General features: G+C 39.2%; 1 protein-coding gene across 5 annotated transcripts in view; it reads left to right on the top strand.

Moving 5' to 3' along the window:
* trappc9 (trafficking protein particle complex subunit 9) overlaps positions 1–19,532 on the top strand; it is a 229,764-nt gene that overhangs the window by 143,614 nt on the left and 66,618 nt on the right. For all 5 annotated transcript variants that reach the window (XR_003928915.1, XR_003928914.1, XR_003928913.1 and 2 more), the window contains 2 exons: positions 6,253–6,406; positions 12,457–12,547. Coding sequence is in view for 1 of the 5 variants with exons in the window: in XM_030063142.1 (XP_029919002.1) it covers positions 6,253–6,406; positions 12,457–12,547 (245 nt within the window). In the remaining 4 variants the exon portion in view is untranslated. The remainder of the gene's footprint in view (positions 1–6,252; positions 6,407–12,456; positions 12,548–19,532) is intronic.

Genomic DNA, 19,532 nt, shown 5'->3' with positions numbered 1-19,532 from the left:
AGAGTTTGGGCTGTGTTAATCCTTCACTGTCCTAGTAAAACAATTTTGGGGTAGCATGAGGTCCTTGTTGTGGTCATAACTGTTGTTGTATGGGTTTTGTATGGGTTTCTTTATATTGATAGATTAATGGGATAACAGTCCATGGTTCACTATGCATTAATAGGAAATTTACATTTGTAGTGAGCACATTTTAATATATCTTTGGCAAATGAAAATTGATACCAGTATCAGCACTGTAGAGAAGCTGTTTTGCTCTTGCTTTTGCTTCTATTACCCTCTGTCTGTTGGCAGATCTCATGATTTTCCTGCTTTAGATGTTTATCATAGAAGTCTGTTAGAAATTATTAAAGTAGTTTCCTTAGCAGCAGATTAAACCAGGGACCTTATAAAATCACCCCAAGTGAAAATATTTTTGCATGCATTAGAATGTACCGTCAGAATGTATGATTGTTAATAACTAGGTATTAACTATTTTTGATGTAGCCGCTTTTCCATGACCTCATCAGTACAGTAGAACTTGGTAATGTAGAATGTCCCTTTGCTGTTGTCTCTCAAAAGGCATTCTGTTCAAAATTGTTTTTTTGTTTGAGGTGTCAGTCTGCCTGTGGCTGTGTGGTTCTCACAACCTCCTGGCTTTAGTAATGACCTGTCCAAAGAAAACCAGCTCCAGGTCTTGTCAATGACATCTTCTATTTTGGATGCATTTGCATCACTAAAACAAGATATTTTTAGGTTCAGTATGTAATGTGTGCTTTTGAAGATGACTAGGAATGAAAAGCAGCACCCATGAAGATGGGACTTAAGTCAATGACATAAGCCTAGTGCCACTAATCTTCAAAGGCGGATGTGTTTGAGTGTGGTGCAGCAAAAGCAGAAGCTTCCCTTTTGTCTTTGTTCTAAGCTCTTAATTGTTATTTAATTTGTGTTCTGCTTTCTTGTGGAAGGCTGTTAAATGATAATTGCATTGCCTTCTTCCCTCAAACTTTCTTTGATGTGTGTATGTCTCTGGACTCAAATAAACTGTGCAGCCACACAAACAGATTTTTTGCTCCTAGTCTCATTTCATTAATTACTCACAATATATGACAGGTAAAATAGCAAATTATTTTACCCATATTGCCCATTTGCTTGTATAACTTATACACTAACAGAATGTTGTACCTCCAGGCTATAGAGATGTGCCACAATTGAATTGTCTCCCCAATTCTTCATTTACTTACTCCTTTCTAAAGTCTGATTTTTCTCTTTACTTCGTCAATATTTTGTGTTCATATAATCTCAGAATTTGTATTGTAATTCTTCACGGAATGTTGAATCATGACAGCTATTGAAAGAACACACATCAAAGCCCCAGCTGAAGCAGCTAGTCTGGCATCACAAACTCCCTCCTTCTCTCAAAGCATCAGAAAATGTCTCCTTAGGGAGCCACCGTGGCTTCTAAACTCAAATCCGGAGATGAACCCACACTGATCGATGCATCGATCCACTGTGTCTTGCCTATCAAATAAAATGGAAATAGCTGGGCACACTGGCCCAGACTTTTGCATACATCCACCAAGAAACCATTTGTGTTGGTAAATGTGGGTTCCCATCAGAGCAGTGATTCAGCCAGGCTTTAATAACCGGACAGGCAGTGACGTGAGATTCTGCTTTTACAGAAACCTCTTACTGCAAGTTCCCCTCCTGTGGAGATGGATGCCCAAGTAATTTGCAGTTAGCTGACCACCTCAAAGTCACATTGTGTTATTTCTCTTAGTCGGGAACACTCAGGGCGTTGTAAAGTGGACTGCAAGGTAGACTGTTTTTTTCCCCATGTGTGAAAAAAGATTGTGATGGTGTCTGGCTCTCTTTGTTAAACACTTGAAGCTAAGCCTATCACTCTTCCTGACACTCGTAAGAAGACTGAGCCATTTCTTCTCTGTTGCAGAGTACTCTGTTCTTCTCAAGATGAGGCCTGTGCTTTCCATACAATACAGAAGGAGAGTAATGCTCATGTAATTACCTCCGCCAGCAGAGTTGGACTGGTTGTTTCATCTGTTTGTCTGTCTGTTTGTTAGCAAGGATATCTCAAAAAAGTTATGGATGGATTTGTAAAAGGTTGATCATGAGCCATGGAAGAACTGAATAATGTTTCACACTGATTAGTCAAAGTGGGGTGTGGTAGTGGGCGTGGCTTTAAATAACATGCTTGTGCTTATTTCTACTTGAATGCTCATGGCCATACACATGTTGCCATATTGTTGTTAAGACACAGAGACAGATAAAATCTCAGCCTTTGGGCTTACAGTAACATCCTTGCAATTTGAGCATTGTCTATAGGAAACCACATCCAGGGGACAGATATTATGTGTATTAACCAAAATAATGCTTGCCTCACTTCCCTTACAGAAGCTAGTATTCATAAAAACAACATGCTATGCCATGTGTATGCTTTGTGTAAATAGACGTTTACGAGTCAGCTGAGCTCAGAGTGATATGGCTAAAGAAGGAGGATAATGTCAGAGGATTTTTGGTGACATTTTCTTTGGAGACTTAATCTTTTCAGCACACCATATTACTTTGTTAGGCCTCAATAAAGTTTGATATAGTAACATTTATTGGTCTACCATATGTCTTAAGATCCTTTTTATTTCTTCCACCAATGGAGTTGGACAGGGGTTATGTTTTCTCCCTGTTCTGCCTGTTTGTTAACACGATATCTAAAAAGTTATGAATGGCTTTGCACAAAACTTTGAGGAAAGGTTAGTCATGGACCAAGAAAGAGCTGATTAACTTTTCATGCTGGTTGGTCAAAAGGGAGAGCGGCAATGGGCATTGCTGATCACAAAAAGGCATATAAATTCCTAACAGATTCACATAACATGGCAAAACTTTGTGGAAAGCTTGGTTCTGGGGCAAGGAAGAGCTAATTGTGTGGATTTGCTAAAAGAGGGGTGTGACAGTGATCTTATGGTGCCTCACCTGCATTTACAATGTTGGAGAGGTGCACATAAGTTACGGTGGCACCAGAGACACCTACGGTATAGCTACAGTGGCACTTTGACTCACTACTATAAATGGGCCCTTACACATCATTACCACTGATGTTACCTTTTGAGAAGGAAGGCAGCGCTGCAGCACTTAGCCCCTCATAATCTATCCGACAAAATATTTATAGAACAGGAGGGCTGGTTTCGATTAGCAGCTTCAAAAAATCGATATATTGGGACAAAATTGAATAATTATCAAAATTTTTATTTTTACAGCACAGTTGCCACAAGTTCAGCTGGCTCCAACCAGTGTTCAACTTCAATGATAGGTTTCATTTTTGCCTCAGGGAGGCACCAAATTATTTGTCTTGCACACAGATAAACTTTTTTCTAGAAAGTTTTCCCGGTACAAGTTAAAGATGGCCAGATGGCATTGTTTGCGTGAAGATCTATTTATCCATTAAAAAAACAAAATATTTTACTTGATAATCCACCCATCACCAATTTATCTATAACTATCAATAAATTGTCCAAGCCCTAAAAACAAGCACGGAAGTGAGGCAATTTGGTGTCAGTGGCTGCACAGTTCCACTAATTGTGGGTTTTACCTTTTGTAAAAAAAAAAAAAATTGTGAATTTAGTAAAATAGATGTAATGAATAAAGGTATAGCTACAAAATCAGCATAGCTATAACAATACCATGGTCAAAAGTTTGAAAGGCAGAAGAATACAGGTTACATGTGAAGGATTTAGTTTGTATTACAGTGTGACTGATCTAGTTGAACGGATCACACAAACCTCATTCTTCACAGCAGTGCAAGCCCAGATTTCTTAAAGGCTTTCATAGCAAGAAAAAGCTGCTGTGTGGCCACTAGAGTCAGACACATCTTAGAGATGTTTATAAGGCCAGATTCACTGTGCTTGGAACATTCCAGCCTTATGGAGTGAGAGCGGTGAGGAGCTTGTGGGTCACATCACTGTTTCATGTGGGAGACATTGGTAGCAGCAACCTCACCCTCTCATATTTTCTCTTTGACTTCCTCTTTGACCTTCTCTTCCTCCTCCCACTATTTCCACCCACCCACTTTCCAAACTCAAACAGATATAGGGCCCTGTCATACAACTGGCATAAAGTGGTGCCAAGCACAACTCAATTGTTATCTTGGGGTAGTTGAAAGTGATTGCACGATTAACCAATAACAACCAGGTCTAAAGTCAGTGGTGCAGATTTCACTGTTATTTTAAGAGGCCATTATGAAGATAGTGATGTGGGCTTACATAAGTGGATGCCAACACAGATACACTCTGCTTGTTACTCACACAGGGATACTTTGTTACGGACTCAGGGAGACCTGCTTCACCCCAGGCAGCTTTGATGGAATCCTGCCTTTGCCATAGATGATCTACTAGTACACTTTATACACGAGCAGATCCGTTGCCTCTGCAGCAAAGCCTTCCACCTTACCTGACAGATGTGCCATTATAAAAGCAATTTGCCAATGTGCAAGCACACCTGGCTTTTAAAAGGAATTTGAGTTGGCACTCTGATTGGTTACGCATGTTGCGCCCAAAACACACCCTTGATTAATTTAGACGCTAAGTACAAGCCTTTTGAACCAACAACAACCCTTTTTTTTCCACTAGTAAAATAGCAAAAGTGGACACACCCTAATTCCACCATGCTCCTCATACCGTGGGCTTAGATCATTAAAATAGAGCCCATGAGCTCTGAACTATACAGAGACTTGCCTAGTCAGTGAAATGCTGCATCCAATGGATGCTTTCATCTTGGAATGAAGGTCATGAATGTTGCCTGGGTTAATTACAGAAGGACTATGGAGTAATTTTTGTTAGTGAGTGCCTGGTTTCTGTTTGGATGGGTACATCCATACTTTGAATCCTGGTTGTGACAGTGTAACCTCAGGAAATAAACTCTCACTAACTCTTGTTAATAAATAGCTAAAATAAATAAAAATGCTACATGATAGGATAGAGGGTGAGTGTTTCCATAACCACAAACTTAGTTAGACCCAGTTTTTTTGTTCCAGTCTATGAATCCCACTAGTTTGAAAACTATAATGCATTTCTTGTAAAAAGCAGCAGTGGGAAGGGTGAAATTGAATGATATTAAACTTATGATTTTTTAGACCCAGAAAAAAAAGAGAGCGAGAGAGAGAGAGAGAGAGGGAGAGGGAGAGGGAGAGAGATTTTAGCACTTAAAACATCAGCAGTTTAACATATGCTCTTTTATTTGGAGGTAACACTTAGTATTATTGTCTTTGATGTTAAGCAACATCTAGACAGGAGTTAAGACATCAAAAAATATGTTTCTGGTCTCTTTAACTAGTGTTTTCACTGTAATGTCTTCACATGCTCTTTCTGGAAGCTCACTGTTAACTCAGATTACTTGGACAAGTAGGGTTGGCAGGTTTTTTTCTGCCCAGTTAAATCATTTATAAGCTGAGGTTTTATTACGAATACACAGGAATCCAGGTTGTTGACGAAACAGCATAACAGCCACATATAGTTTTTCCACCGTCCTCTTTGAGTAGCATCTGATGTTTTTTGTGATTAGTATGAGAGTGATGTCATCCACCACCAGTACAATGGATATGATACTGATGGCCTGATTACGTATTTATTGAATACTTGGTCAACCTCACACTGGATTTCTGTGGGAAACCTGAACTGATTCCAAAGCAAAATTGGATTGCACACAACTGTGCTTCGACTATTATTGCCCTAGTTTTCTATATGGAATTTTAATATCCAATATTCTAAATGCTGTTTCAGAGACTTTTCTACTCTGCCAATAATAAAATTATGTGGGAAACAGTGACCAGTGGGGAAAAAAAAAACATCTTCTTGGCATGAATGTCAACAAATTTAAGTGTAGTAAATATTGGCCAAAAAATACAAACTGGAAGCGTTTCATGCAGAAAAGATCAGTATCTTCAAAAACCCATATCAGTCAAACCTGAGTTGAACCCTTTTAACTCAATCTTTTATATAAGATGATTTATATAGATTTATGCTACTGTCATACCCCAAGGTTCACAAAATTCTAACAATTTATTATTATATGTATTTTAAGAAGTTATGAAGGCAAAAAAAAAAAAAAAAAAAAAAAAAAAAAACTTTTTATATTCTGCCCTAGTCAGTTTCCATGAGAGGTTTCTAACCAGTTAAAACACACAAAAAAGGAAAAATATGTGGAAATGCACCTTAAGTGGATGTTTTGTGTTCTTGTCCCTGTGACTGAGTTTCCCTTCTCCTGTGGCAGGATGGCGATCCAGGTGGATAAATTTGACTTTGAGAGCCTGCCCCCGCCAGACCAGGAAACAGTCCGCTTCGCCAATCCCAAGCAGCTGGAGGAGGAGCGACAGCACGCCCAGGGCTGCCAGATCAACAGCAAGCTGGGCATCTGCTGGAGCATCATATCCTTCCACTAGCAACATGCATAGTAGAGGAAGAAACCAGCTTGAGCTGAGTGTTGCTACAGTAGATAGAACTTTACATTCATAATTTAGTGTGCTTAATTTTACTTAACCAATTATACATGATTAATTACAGTAGTTTTAAGCGGTCAATCAGATGCAGTCAGTGCTCTGTCTGCTGAGTGTTGCTGTTGACAGTCAGATCAGTGATACAGGGCATCTGGATCCTACATCTGGAAGCCCTCCGGCTAGCAGGAAACTTGTTCCACTTCAGTGACAGATGGGACAGCGTATGGCGGAGCACTCACCACTCTGACACAGCGAAGTGTCATTTGTGTGCGTGTATATTTGTCTGTATGTGAGTACATTAATTGTACCACACACTTCCAGCTGCATGAGTCCAACATTTGCCAATTGAGGTTTGACTGTGGACAGGATGTGTCGCATTTGTCCATCCACCTTTTATACCTTTTGGCAGTGTATTTCTAACCCACAGGGAGATGTCATCATATCCTATTTTTGTGCCTAATTACTCTTGGTGGTTTGTGTTGCTTTCCTTCTTTTTACTTATTTATTCATTCGTTCATTTGCTTTTGTTCCTGTTGCTAGGGAAGTGGCTGAAGTGATTTGGATTGAAAGTTGGTAGTGAGGACAGATATAACTCTGACGTCAATGAAAAGCCTCCTAGTCAGCATGCAGTGAGTGCCCCATCCTAGCTCTTAAGTAATGAAGTGGCAATTACAAATGCAGAGACTCTGTCAACTTGGTGGTGAGAAAGGTGTGCAATTAATCATTAATCCAGTTTTTGAGCTATTGAATTTGCCACCATATTTTCATTTTTATTAATGCATAAACAGTCTAGTCCTTATATGCATTTGTTTTCTCTGTGTGAGTTGGCAGAATTGAGGCTGAAATAGAGGCAGAAAATGACATTGCAATTGTGATCCCAGTGGTAAATCTCAGTGTTTCACGTCCTGTAGCTAAAATCAGTCAATCTAGGCTATGTGGTGTACGATATACGATAACTAGATTATGGTGCAGCTGACCATTTTGTGGCCAGCTCATCCCTGAAGAAGTTATATTAAAAAAAAAAAAAAAAAAAAAAAAAAGATTTTATGGCTTTTGATCCAGCTAATACACCTATTCACTGAAATACTGTGCCTTTTTTGGAAATATCACAGCGTTGCTCAAACCAAACACTTAAGCACAGATCCTTAGACTGCTGGAGGCCAAACATGCAGGTCAAGCATCACTTTTCATGGCAAGTGTTTCTAATATCTGGATTGCCCACAAGTTGAGAAACCAAAGGAAACAGAAAAATAAAGCAGGATTTGATTTCACTGCATGCCACTCTCTGAGGCACTCAATACATTTGGCCTTGAGAGCAAAACAGCACACACCTTAATTTGTGATCGAAGAGCTGCCCACAGTACCATTTCTTTCTTTGATGACAGGATTCATCTATAAGTAATCTACTCACTGAGAAGGATGTCGCCATACAGGCATTGAGGCGAAGGGGATAGAAGGAGGAAATGGTTATGGAGTCCCCTAGGGGAGGAGATGTATCGTATCACCTGTGACTATACAGTGTGGAGGTGAAACTTGTTTTGCCCTCTAAGCCCCCCTGAAGTTAAACCATCTGACCATTTGACCAAGAGCAGCAGAGTTTCTTTGGAGTCAGAAAAAGATAAGCATGACTCAGGACACTTTCCAAAAGTAGTTTTGTCATGTAAACCAGTCAATGCTTTAATTTTTCCATGTCTTGAATACTTAAGCTGCTTCTTCAGCTGTCTTATCTAGCAGAGTATATCCATGTCAGGGCTTTCACTATATCAGATTTTCACTACACAATTATCATAGCCAAAAGAATTCATGATAATGATTTTATCTTGATATCTATTGAAAATTTGTTTCTTGTGCATTTTATTTGTTGTTTTTTGGTGAATAAATTACAGTCAGCCTGTTAGCAGTCGAACACACATATTTCTAGTTGTTGAATGCGCAGACTTGTTCATTCAGTTTGGAACGATGATATCACAGTGAACTGCATCCATGAAACTAATGATATGATTTTACATTTGTTGTTCAGGTAAGCAACATGTGCTAGTATGTGTTGCTGAATTACTCTTAGAAATTAGGAAGACACTGCTACTGCTTTTGATTTCACTTTCAACCTACGTGACGTTTCTGACTTGCTGCCTATACAGTATGTAGCCTAAAATGTAGGCCTGTGTTTTTCTTGTTTCCTATGGATGTAGCTACACCTGATGCTTCTTGAAGCTCTTTTAAACGTTTCTAACTTTGTGTTAACGTAAGTTGTGTTGTGGTATAAAAATACAGCCTCTAACTGTGTTAAATTAAATACTATTAAGCTTGTAATTTAGTCTGTATTCATATGTAGACAGCAGTAGCTATTAGCTTGTGCTAAAACGTCATACAATTATATAGTATTCCTTTACCAGAAAATACTAGAAAATTACTACAAATTACCTGATAGCTTACTATCAGTTGCAGTAGTGGATGCAAATGTTCTGTAAGCATTTTTTTACTTACTTAATAGCTTACTTACTTATTTCTTTTTATTTATTCATTTGCTTTTTTTTTTTTTTTTTTACATTTTTTTTTAGAGACCTGGAAGTCTTTGACTGTAATCAGCTTCTACATTTTACACTCGTCAGGCAGAACTGTTAGTCATCAAACACAATCACAGCGGCAATGAAACAAGAAAGCACCAAAATCTGAGCCAATAGTCATGCAAAGTTTGGCCAACTTTTCTCGGCCCAGTTGCTCACAGCAGGGATGCATCATTTGCATCTTCCCTCGGACCACTTCAAAAAACACAAGTTCAAAGAGGAAAAGTATACAGAGTGCTTCTGTTGGGTTTGTGTTTATGGAGACATTTGTTGCAAGTGCTGTTTGTATGGTGTTACTTTCAGTAAAAAAAAAAAAAAAACACAAACAAAAAAACTTCTAATGAACTCTTCAAGCAAAAAGTTTAACAGATTTGATTACACTGCTAGCTCAAAAGAACATACTGAAACCAGCTCTTATGCATTGTAGCCATGCTGTGACCTGGGCAAACCTGAGTAGCAAACAAAACTGTAACTGTATAGTGGCATTTACCACAGTCTAACACAAATTAATCTCAGTTATCTCACAAATGTCAATAAACAGAAAAACAGACATAAGGCAATACTATTCTATGATAACATAATATAATATAATATAATCAATATTCTGGTAAATGACAAGTTTTCTTTTTTAACATGAAACTAACAAATAAATTGTTAGATTAATCAAGTAATAGCTATTTGTCTAGATAGATAGATATAGATATAGATGTATAAATAAACCAAATTAGCCAATTTCTAAAATAATCATTTGTTGCAGCCCTGGGCTTGTGCATGTCTTGCAGAAGCCATGATGAGGGAGTGACAGCTACAAATCATGGTTTGCATCATCCCTCCCTTCCATCACAGTCATATGAGGAAATCTGTCAGTGTTTGCAGCAGCAGACAAAAACAGTTCTATTTTTGAAAATGTCTGTCTCTCTCTCTCTCTCTCTCTCTCTCTCTCTCTCTCTCTCTCTCTCTCTCTCTCTCTCTCTCTCTCTCTCTCTCTCTCTCTCTCTCTCTCTCTCTCTCTCTCTCTCTCTCTCTCTCTCTCTCTCTGCATGCGTAATCTCCTTCAAAGGTTAATAGACACCAGTTTGGCGTTCCGGACACTGCTCATTTCACCCATTATTCCAAATGTCAGCTGTGTAAGTGATCAGCGGTGTCCTTATCATAACATATTATCAGGCTAATTGCCCTGCGACAGCCATATTTGTTTTGATGCTACATTCAAACATCCATAGCCTACCCTGTGATCACTTGAATGCTATCGCTGTCGTGAGGTTATGGCAACATGCCCTCCATGCACCCTTGACTTGTGAAATGAGTACACAACACAATGAACATGGTGCAGTCAATGTGTGTGGGCCTCATTAAAAAAAAAAAAAAAAAAAAAAAAAATCATTATTATTGTATAAGGGAATAAAATCTGATTTTGACCCTTGGACAGCTGCTCTCCACTGCTCTTCAGAGTGCAGCGAACAGCCAAGCATGTTTGATGCAAATTTGGATTGTGTCCAAATGGACCTGCTCTACTAAGTTCTTGGCTTGGCTCGTTCCTCAGCACCTCTCTAATTAGCTAACTAGCTAGGCTTCTACCAAAAAAGAAAAAAAAAATCTACTACCTTAATGTAGTAAACCGTAATATGGTAAATAAGTACTACTGAGCAAAGAATAAATTCTGTCTTCCATAATACCCGAATACATCCCCACACATCTGTGCATACAAGCAAACCCGCACACCAACTGATAAACTACATGAAACTACAACTTAAATGCAGGTCAAGCTCATTGCTTATGATTAGTGGAGATCTGTCAGTAACTCAGTCTTTCAGGGACATTCAGTATTCTGGCTGGCCCTGAAAAAGATGAGTAGCCTGTCATCCCTTTCTTTTCCCATCCTTCCTGTCAGTCTGTACTGCCAATTGTTCAACTAAGCCAAATTTAAATAAATAAATAAACACCGTTTTAAAAACAATACATTTTGTAGTGCTTAGAGAGGTGGAACACAGATATGACAACTTTCACACCTTAAACAGTAAAGACATGTTAGTCTCTCTCCTTTCACAGAGTCAGGATTCTTTAAATTCTTAGCAGAGCGGCGTAAGCAGTTGTGTGAATTTAAGTAGGAGCTAAGCTAAGAAACTGTGCACTGTGATGCGAGGAGCTGACTTAATTGACTTGGCTAGAAGAAAGTAGAAGAAAACAAAAACGTGTTTCCTTTGAGCTGGTGTTGGATGATTTACTAGAGTTTCATTATAAATGTATTCATTAATAAGGCGTATTGATTCATTCAAAACAGAAATTACTGTAGTTGTCCCCATGGCATGTCTGTAAACAGTACATCATCAAAATCTGTTGTCTGAAAACTACATGCGCATGTGCACACACACACACACACACACACACACACACACACACAGTACAAAATATGACTATTGGTGTATTCAGAGTATCCATGGTGTAGTGCTAATGACCACATTAAGGCTGAATTGAACAGGGAATTTTCACTGCTGAAAACATTATAGGTTGTTGCTTTTCCAATATGTGAGACAAGTTGTTCATTCCCCTACCTATTACAGTATCATAATGACAATTACACACAATAATGGATAATAAAATGTCCTCTGATTAGTGTATAGGTAACACTGTTTCAGTTGTCAGTTTTCATTCAGTCATGTATTATATATATATTTATTTATGTATATATATGTATGTGTGTGTGTGTGTGTGTGTGTGTGTGTGTGTGTGTGTGTGTGTGTGTGTGATGTATGTATGCACACACGGTTTTTAATAAAAGCAGCTTGAGCTGATGGGAATGGAAATTTGAAATTTTGCCAGCTATCACATCAGTGCCAAGAATCTTACTTTAAGCCTCAGGCCTCCACTATTCCATCAAATGAAATCTCAGACTAAATGAAAACATTTACCTATAGTGAGCAATTGTTATCCATTATCTGACAGGGTGTCAGAAAGTCCTTAAATATCTTCTTTGTATTCAAGGCCTTAAAATACATATGTACTATAATCACACAATCTAAATACATGTAGGCATTTTATAATATCTGTACTGTAGTAAAATAAACTGAAATTGAATGAAAAAGTAAATATACCATAAAAATATGCAATTACTGTATCTGACAAAGTAGAGAACAGTAAAATCATTTCTACATATTTACCAAAAAACTTTGTACATAAAGAAGGAAATAATAGTGAGTAAGTGAGTAAGTCCAAGCTAAACTGGAAAATCTAAACCAACCTTTGTATCTAGTAAACTTGTAAACTTGTGCTGAACCTCTGCCTTTTCCTGGGAGTGTGATGTCTCTTTTTCACCTCTAACTCATTGTGTTGTAGTTATATTATTTGTTCTGCTACCTTACAATAGTGTTTCGCCATGTTGGTCAATCCTTGAAAGCTATCATCCTTAACCACTCCCACCCTTCTCTGCGGCGCCATGGGGAGGCCAGTGTGGAAGGAGTCCTCAACCAGCTGGTTCTTGAGCACCTACAGCTGGCTCCTCTGCAGTGGGGTGAGTGTGTGTGTTTGAGAGTATGAATGTTGTGCACTCATGTATGTCTCTCTGTGTGATGTAGATTTTGTTTCACCCTCCATCTTTTCTTTTTAATGAGCCTTTCTGTTATGGGTCCTATTAATAAAGTAACAACTGTGGAAAAGGCGTGGCAAATATATTCCAGTATCCGACTGGGCTGCTGGGATTGATCGTTTGGATTTTGTGTGTCAATCACAGTTTTCTGGTTGCTAACATAGACAGCACTGTACCTGTCAGTTAGAGCATAAACCTCCAGAACTGGTCTCAAGCCATGTTTTTTATTTGCATTCATAATGGGCTATGGGCTATTTTGGTAAAGTGTAGACAGCAGCCTGGGAAATGTGTGAATTATTTGGGGACGCAGAATTTGTAGGAGCTCTCTTCAGTCTTACCATCTGTGATCATCCTCTGAAATCATTTTTGATTTACTCAGGGTGTTTATTTTCTGAAGTCCCTGGCTTCTATCCGGGGCCAGCCAGCGTTTTGATTAGTCAACTGGGGCTCTCTTGCTTTTGTGAGGAGAAGGCAATCTGTGAGATGAAGTGACACAGTGGATCAAGTGTGGAAATACAAGCATCTATTGAGACAGAAATGGGAGGATCAAAGTAAACACTTTACCGGATTCACTGATCTCCATACATCTTGGCATTTGACGTGTGCCACCTGCAGTGAAGAAACCTTCTCAAGATTGAGGCTGTCAAAAGGATTTGTGAGATCTGTGGTCTCAGCACCAGTTTTCCCTAAATAGTGAAATCATTGTGCCAACTAAAATAACTGGTAGTATACCTTTTACATACTGTGTGCAACTTCACTGCACAAATTTCCAGTATGGTGTCCACTGAGACCACATACATCAGGGATATATGGGAATTTCCCAGTTTGGGATCAATACAGTAAATCTATCTATCTATCTATCTATATTTCTTTGTTTGTATAAAAGTAGTCATGCAGTTCTGGCCTAGGCCTGTGAAAGCCTTGCTGATTGTGAGGCAGTTAATTTGCCTGAACCCGTTAGGATGCCTTTATCAAGGTTGCCAAGACTATCACAGGCTCAATTATGGGTGTACTCCAAACATTTCCCCTGCGGCTAAAATCATTAGCCCAGCCGGATGCTTTTAATGCCTTTGCAGCTCTGTTAGCAAGGCGCTTGCTCTTCAAAAATTCCTTTGCATTGAGCTTTAATTGTAGTGACACTGTAAAGGCCAAGGCTGTTTGTCATCTTCCTGTGGCTATTGTTTAAAATCGAACAGTAGCAAGGGCAAGGGCCATTTTTTTCTCTTCATGTAGGGGATTTGACAGTGGTGTGGTATTATACCTGTCAACAGCTGTGATAAAGGGAGATTTACTCGTGTAGTGGTTATTATGGCATAGTGTTTGCATTGGAAACTCTGCATCTTAGAGTAATATATGTCTCAGTCTGGTAAGCTCTAATGTTAAGCTCTGAGGCAGAAATACGGCTGACTTTTCATGGCCCTCTCCACCTTTTCTCAACAGCTGGGTTTCATCGTAGCACCGTAAAAGGTCTGTTCTCAGTTCTCAGCACACCACCTTTCTTCTAACAAGGGAAAAAGTGCTTTAACTGAGTATTTCTTGGTTTTGTTCAAGTTACAACAGTAGCACCTGTTGCTCAGTAACACAAGAAAGTCCGTTTTTTTTTAATAGTTTGTCTTGTGTATATATAGTTTGTGCTTGGTTCTTTGCTAAATGAGGAGATGTCTCTGTCTGCCCTCAGCCTGGTGTCTGGCATGAGAGACCTGATACTTCCACATGCTTTGCTACCATAGCAACCTATTAATATTTGATCATGCAGGTTCCAATAAATGGAAAACATGGAAAGTGCCAGAAACCGTTTAATGGCTCTGTGTTTATTTACGAGTTTATTATTATTGATTGAGGAGCAAGTGAACCAGGACTATTAGTAAATGATTCTACTTTGGGCAGAAGCACCCTTGCCACCATATCAGTGGAGCTATTATAATGTAGAATCAGATAGGATGATATTACCTAATTACAGATAAATAGTGCAGGCTTTTTTCAAAATAAGTGACACATCCTTATATTAGTGGTGAATTTCAATTTTAGGTGCGAAGGAGGGTTGTATTCCATTGAGTGGGCCAGGAAATAAAGTGGATTGCTTTTATGGCTTTGTGTAAGTTTGTATGAGAAAGCAGTTGTAAACAAATTCTACTGTTAAAAAAAATCAGCTGCTTGAGAGAGGTGTCTTATTTGTATGGTCTATGGTGTATTGTATTTCTTTTCTAGTAGTTCCTTCTCCTCTTAAAGATGTGGACATCAATGACATTGTTTTCTACCTGCCTGTGTCGGTTTGTTTTTCAGAGAAGCAGCACTGCTTCAGAAAGCCTGCTGTTATGCTTGTTTGCAAAGAAAATAATATCAACATGATCAGCCAACAAAGTAAGCACAGAATTGGGACTAGACAGCATTTGCCACTTTTCTTTACAGGCAAACAAATTTATTTATCAACATTTGAATCAGAATTTTGCTGAAAAATACTTCTGTGACATTATTATACTGCGACTGGATTTCTCAGAAGGCTTCTGTTGTATTTCAGAGTGCTGCATCGTCAAGTTGAATTTCTGCTTCAGAAATATCAGTCCATCTGGAGGCCAATCTGTCATTGTTACAGATTTTGAAAAATAAGTTGGCTAAATTGTACACACTGACCGTGAACTTTATAGGGCTGCAGAAAAAGGATAGACAGTTTTACAAAATGTTTAAATGTCAACAGAGCAGGCTTGGTGTGGAGCTGCTGCACCCTCTCCTATTGTTTTTCAGAAGGTTACTGGCTGACTGGTTTAATTATCTGTGACAAAGTATTATTGCACTCCCAAAAGCCTTCAGGGTTACTTGTCGTTTTCAAAAACAGTGCAGTCAGACGAGAAGAAGGTGAGAGGAGGATGGAAAATACTAAATTGGGATACCGATACCATTTCTGACAGTTTACAAGTGAGAAATTGAACTGTAACCAACTGCTATTTAAACAGTTTTCCAGCGCCAAGTTGTAATCAAACACTGACACTGGCATAAACACTGAAATGCCATAGCTGTGTCACTACTGGCGTCATGAATTCAGGAAACTGCTAAGCTGTCAATGAAAGATGCAGAAAAAAATGAGCAAACCCTTCTTTTTCTTAACATTAGGGAGATGGGAGAAACTAGATAATGTTGAGTTCAAAAGTTAAGAAAAATTAAATGATACTGTCTTCATAAAACAATGACAGGGCAAAATAGATGGGGGTAAAATTTTTCAGGGAATATAATGTTTATTTCTATCACATTTGATCCCCCTACCATACGAGAAAGGAGAAGAACATATTTTCCAACTTTGTGTCTCTTGTGCCCTCCTCAGTCCCAACCCATTAAAGTGTTTGGAAGCCTTTGGTAGATTAAGGTTGTAAGTAAGTTTGGAGCGGGAGTGCGGAATGGAGTGCTCTAAAGTGGGATAGCGATATCCTCCCCTGCAGTTGAGAAGAAATTGAATAATACCCAACTGTTATCAAATCATATGTTTCCACTACCCTCACCTCATAAAAATGTTTGGAAACTTCTATTGTTATGTAGCTGCTAATGCAGACACTGCCATGTAGAAATAAGACAAGAAAGTAACTGAATTTGCTGTGACAAAAGTGGACAGTCCAATCTAGAAAAGAACAAAACGTGGCAAATGAACTTGAATGACTAAAACTACCAAACTAGCACTGTTACTAGTATTGATAGAAGCCTTTGCTGAAAAATGGATGTGGATGTGATATGAGGTCACCTGGTGATGAAATAGCTTCTTTAATTGTTCCATGCTCCCCTGGGTTGCTAGTCTACAATATTGATTGATTACTCCATTTCAAATCCACTGTGGTGGTGTACAAGGGCAAAATTATGAATATTGTGTCAATGTCCAAATACTTACGGACCTAACTGTATTTGTAGGGCTGTCAAAGTTAAGGCAGGTAATTGATTTGAGGACTTAATGTGTGATTTAAAATTAACGTAGTGTTGAACTTTGACCCACTTTTGACCCTTAACCCCATACAACATTACACATGATGCAGTGTATGCTGCCATTACCCACCAAGCTGAATACCAGTAACAGACAAAATGAGTGACAGGACAACCTGTGGCCCACTGAATGGCAAGTTTTATTTCAAAAAACTTCTTAGTGGACCTCTGGACAGAAATAAAGTCATATGGGCACACTGCAACACTGAAATTTCATACTTCTACTTACTACTAGCAGTGGTGCTGTGGTCTGTGTAAGGGGCAAATGTTACAACACAATAAAACTGAGTAATGCAGTTGCTAAATGGATCTCCATGAGCTGCCGGCCTATCAGTGTTGTTCAAGACAGTGGGCTGAAAAACATTAGATTACATTGGGGAATCCACGATATAAACCACCTTGTAGTGCAACAGTTGTTTCCTAAATAAACTATTGCCTATAACAGTGAAAGGGTAAGCAAGCAAGTAGTTTTATACATTTTATATAAGTGATTAATCATCATTAATCCATGACTACCTTGTGATTAAGGCGATTAAAACAAATTAATCACTTGACAGCCCTAATTATCTGCTTCGTTCACGTTTATTTAACTGCCAAAAGTGTTACTTGGGGCACCCTGCTGGCTTACCTGATAGAGCGCATACCACATATCAAGGCTAAGCCCTTACCTTAGTGGCCCAGGTTTAATTCCACTGCAGCATATCGTTCCCTCTCTCTCCCCTGCCTTGCCTGTCTCTGCCTACTATCACTATCCAATAAAGGCACAACCATAAAAAAAAAAAAAAATGTATAAAATAGGGACCTGTTATGCCACTCTATGGAAGTGAATTGAAAGAAATACTGTAAATACAGTACTCTGGATTAGCAGCCTAGGGAAGCACAGAGCAACTGATGACGATATTTCACCACCATGTGGATTCATATCTCAGCCAGGGAACTATACAATTTAACACTCTAAAGAGTTCAATTTTGGCCTCCACCAACATACTGTCTTTCAGAGACTGTGTTTTAAACATGATGGAATCCATTGGTAACAAGGGTCTGCAATTTGGTTAAATTTTGCCTACAAAGGCAGACAAAATTTTGATTTCTCACCTCAAGATTTCTGAATGAAAATGGGTTTTGTGGGTACCCACACGTCTCTCCTTTGCAGACATGCCCAGCGCATGCAAATCCCATTGCCCAATATCAAGACTGACCTCTCAGCTTGTTACTCTCAGTTTTTGAAATGAATGTGTAATTCACAGGTCTGAAGCCACATACTTATCCCATGCAATTTGGGGCAAAAAGAGGTTAAGGAGCTGCTAATTCCCCCAACCCATTTTTTAAGTCTCGGTTTCAGTGGAGTGTTTCTGTGTTTTATAATTGTCTAGTAACTGGGTGAATCACTTTAGGGGTATTTCTTGGCAGCACATGTCCAAATTTAAAGGTGCTGAGTTTTGGCACAAAATTTTGGTTGCTCGCAGCTTCAGTTTGAAACACTATCAGATCTTTAAAGAAGTCAATGGTGTTGGGGGTTCCTGCTTACCTCCGCATGGGCTGTAATGCCAGAAGAGGTGCGTTTGTTTTTTGCATGCTCGCATTACAGAAACAGCCCAATTTATTACAACACCTCGGCTGATAATTTGATTTAAGGCAAAGCGGCACACCTTGTGTTAAGAGTCTCCATGTCAACTTACCAGAGTAAACAGTCACCTAGCCAATCAGACCTGGCTCTCTGTGGGACTGACACCAGCATAGCAGCTTATAGTGCTGTGGTAGAGGTTAGCAGGTGTCAAAGTAACGACCTTGGCTCAGGTTTACTTCCAACAGAAAAGCTTATATGCCTGTATTGACGTTTTAAAGATAAGGTTTAATAAGATTAAACTTACTGATGGGAACACTGGATGATTGCAGCAGCAAACAGTAAAAGGATACAGCAATAAAATGGGCTATAAATATGAATAAAGCAAATGATTGGATATTTAAACAGCAACTGACATAACAGCAGTATAATGTGAAAAGTAAAAAAAAAAAAAATACTGTATTATATGAAATGATACCAATCATAAATGTTTGTACTATGAAATGAAAACATGGTTTGCCAATGACGAAGATTTTTAAATGTATGTGAAGTTTTCAATAAAATAGCCATAATGATCTACAATATTTTAGAATGTGTAGAATAGCAATAGCGAAGAGGCTTTTATTTTCAGTCTCATCCCCATGTTGAGTGCTGTAACCAAGCAGTGAGATGGAAAACAGAGCGAGGCTGAATGCGGACTTTGCACCCACAACCTGCCAACCCCCTCTCAGCCATCAGCCTGCCACCGGGAACCCATCTCATTGGAATACAAATTCACCCATGAATGGAAAGACAAATGTTTAGCCTAGGCGAGAGATGGAAAGAGAACGGTGGGGGCCCTGCTGTAAAAGGCAAGAGATAATTTAATAAGACAGTTCTTTTGAACAGGCTCACACCATCAAATTTCTCCCCTCCTACTCTGCACAGACAGATGGCCATTTGGAGTGGTCACAGGCGGTGGCTTCTCAGCACACACAGGGGACACCTCATGGAATAATGTACCTTTAAGCTTTTGTCAGTTGCCCAATTGCCATGAGCGCTGCCGTAGTGGTGGAAGGGGTTGACAAATGGTGCTGCCAAACAGCCCCGACCCTCCCGACGCTATAGTCCTCTCCTGGTGATGATGAGAGGCACTGACCTGAGAGAGGCAGAGTGGGAATGAATATATGAATCACTGAAATGAAAGAGAATTACTTTGACTGCACCTGTAGCTGGTATTATGTTGCATCTGTGAGCATACATTAACTCCAGGCTCTCCTGCAGTCATCAGCAGAGCAGTGATAGGGCCTGTGGGAGAGGGGATAGGGCAGTAAGCCTTCCTAAAGCCCCGCTCAGGATGGCATCAGCCCAGCCAGCCACCATGATCCTCCCTGGAGAACCCTCCCC

Source organism: Myripristis murdjan, chromosome 11 (assembly GCF_902150065.1).
Source record: "Myripristis murdjan chromosome 11, fMyrMur1.1, whole genome shotgun sequence".
Lineage (NCBI taxonomy): Eukaryota > Metazoa > Chordata > Actinopteri > Holocentriformes > Holocentridae > Myripristis > Myripristis murdjan.
Note: the sequence above shows the minus strand (reverse complement) of the source record. Positions and strands in the feature narration are given on the sequence as shown.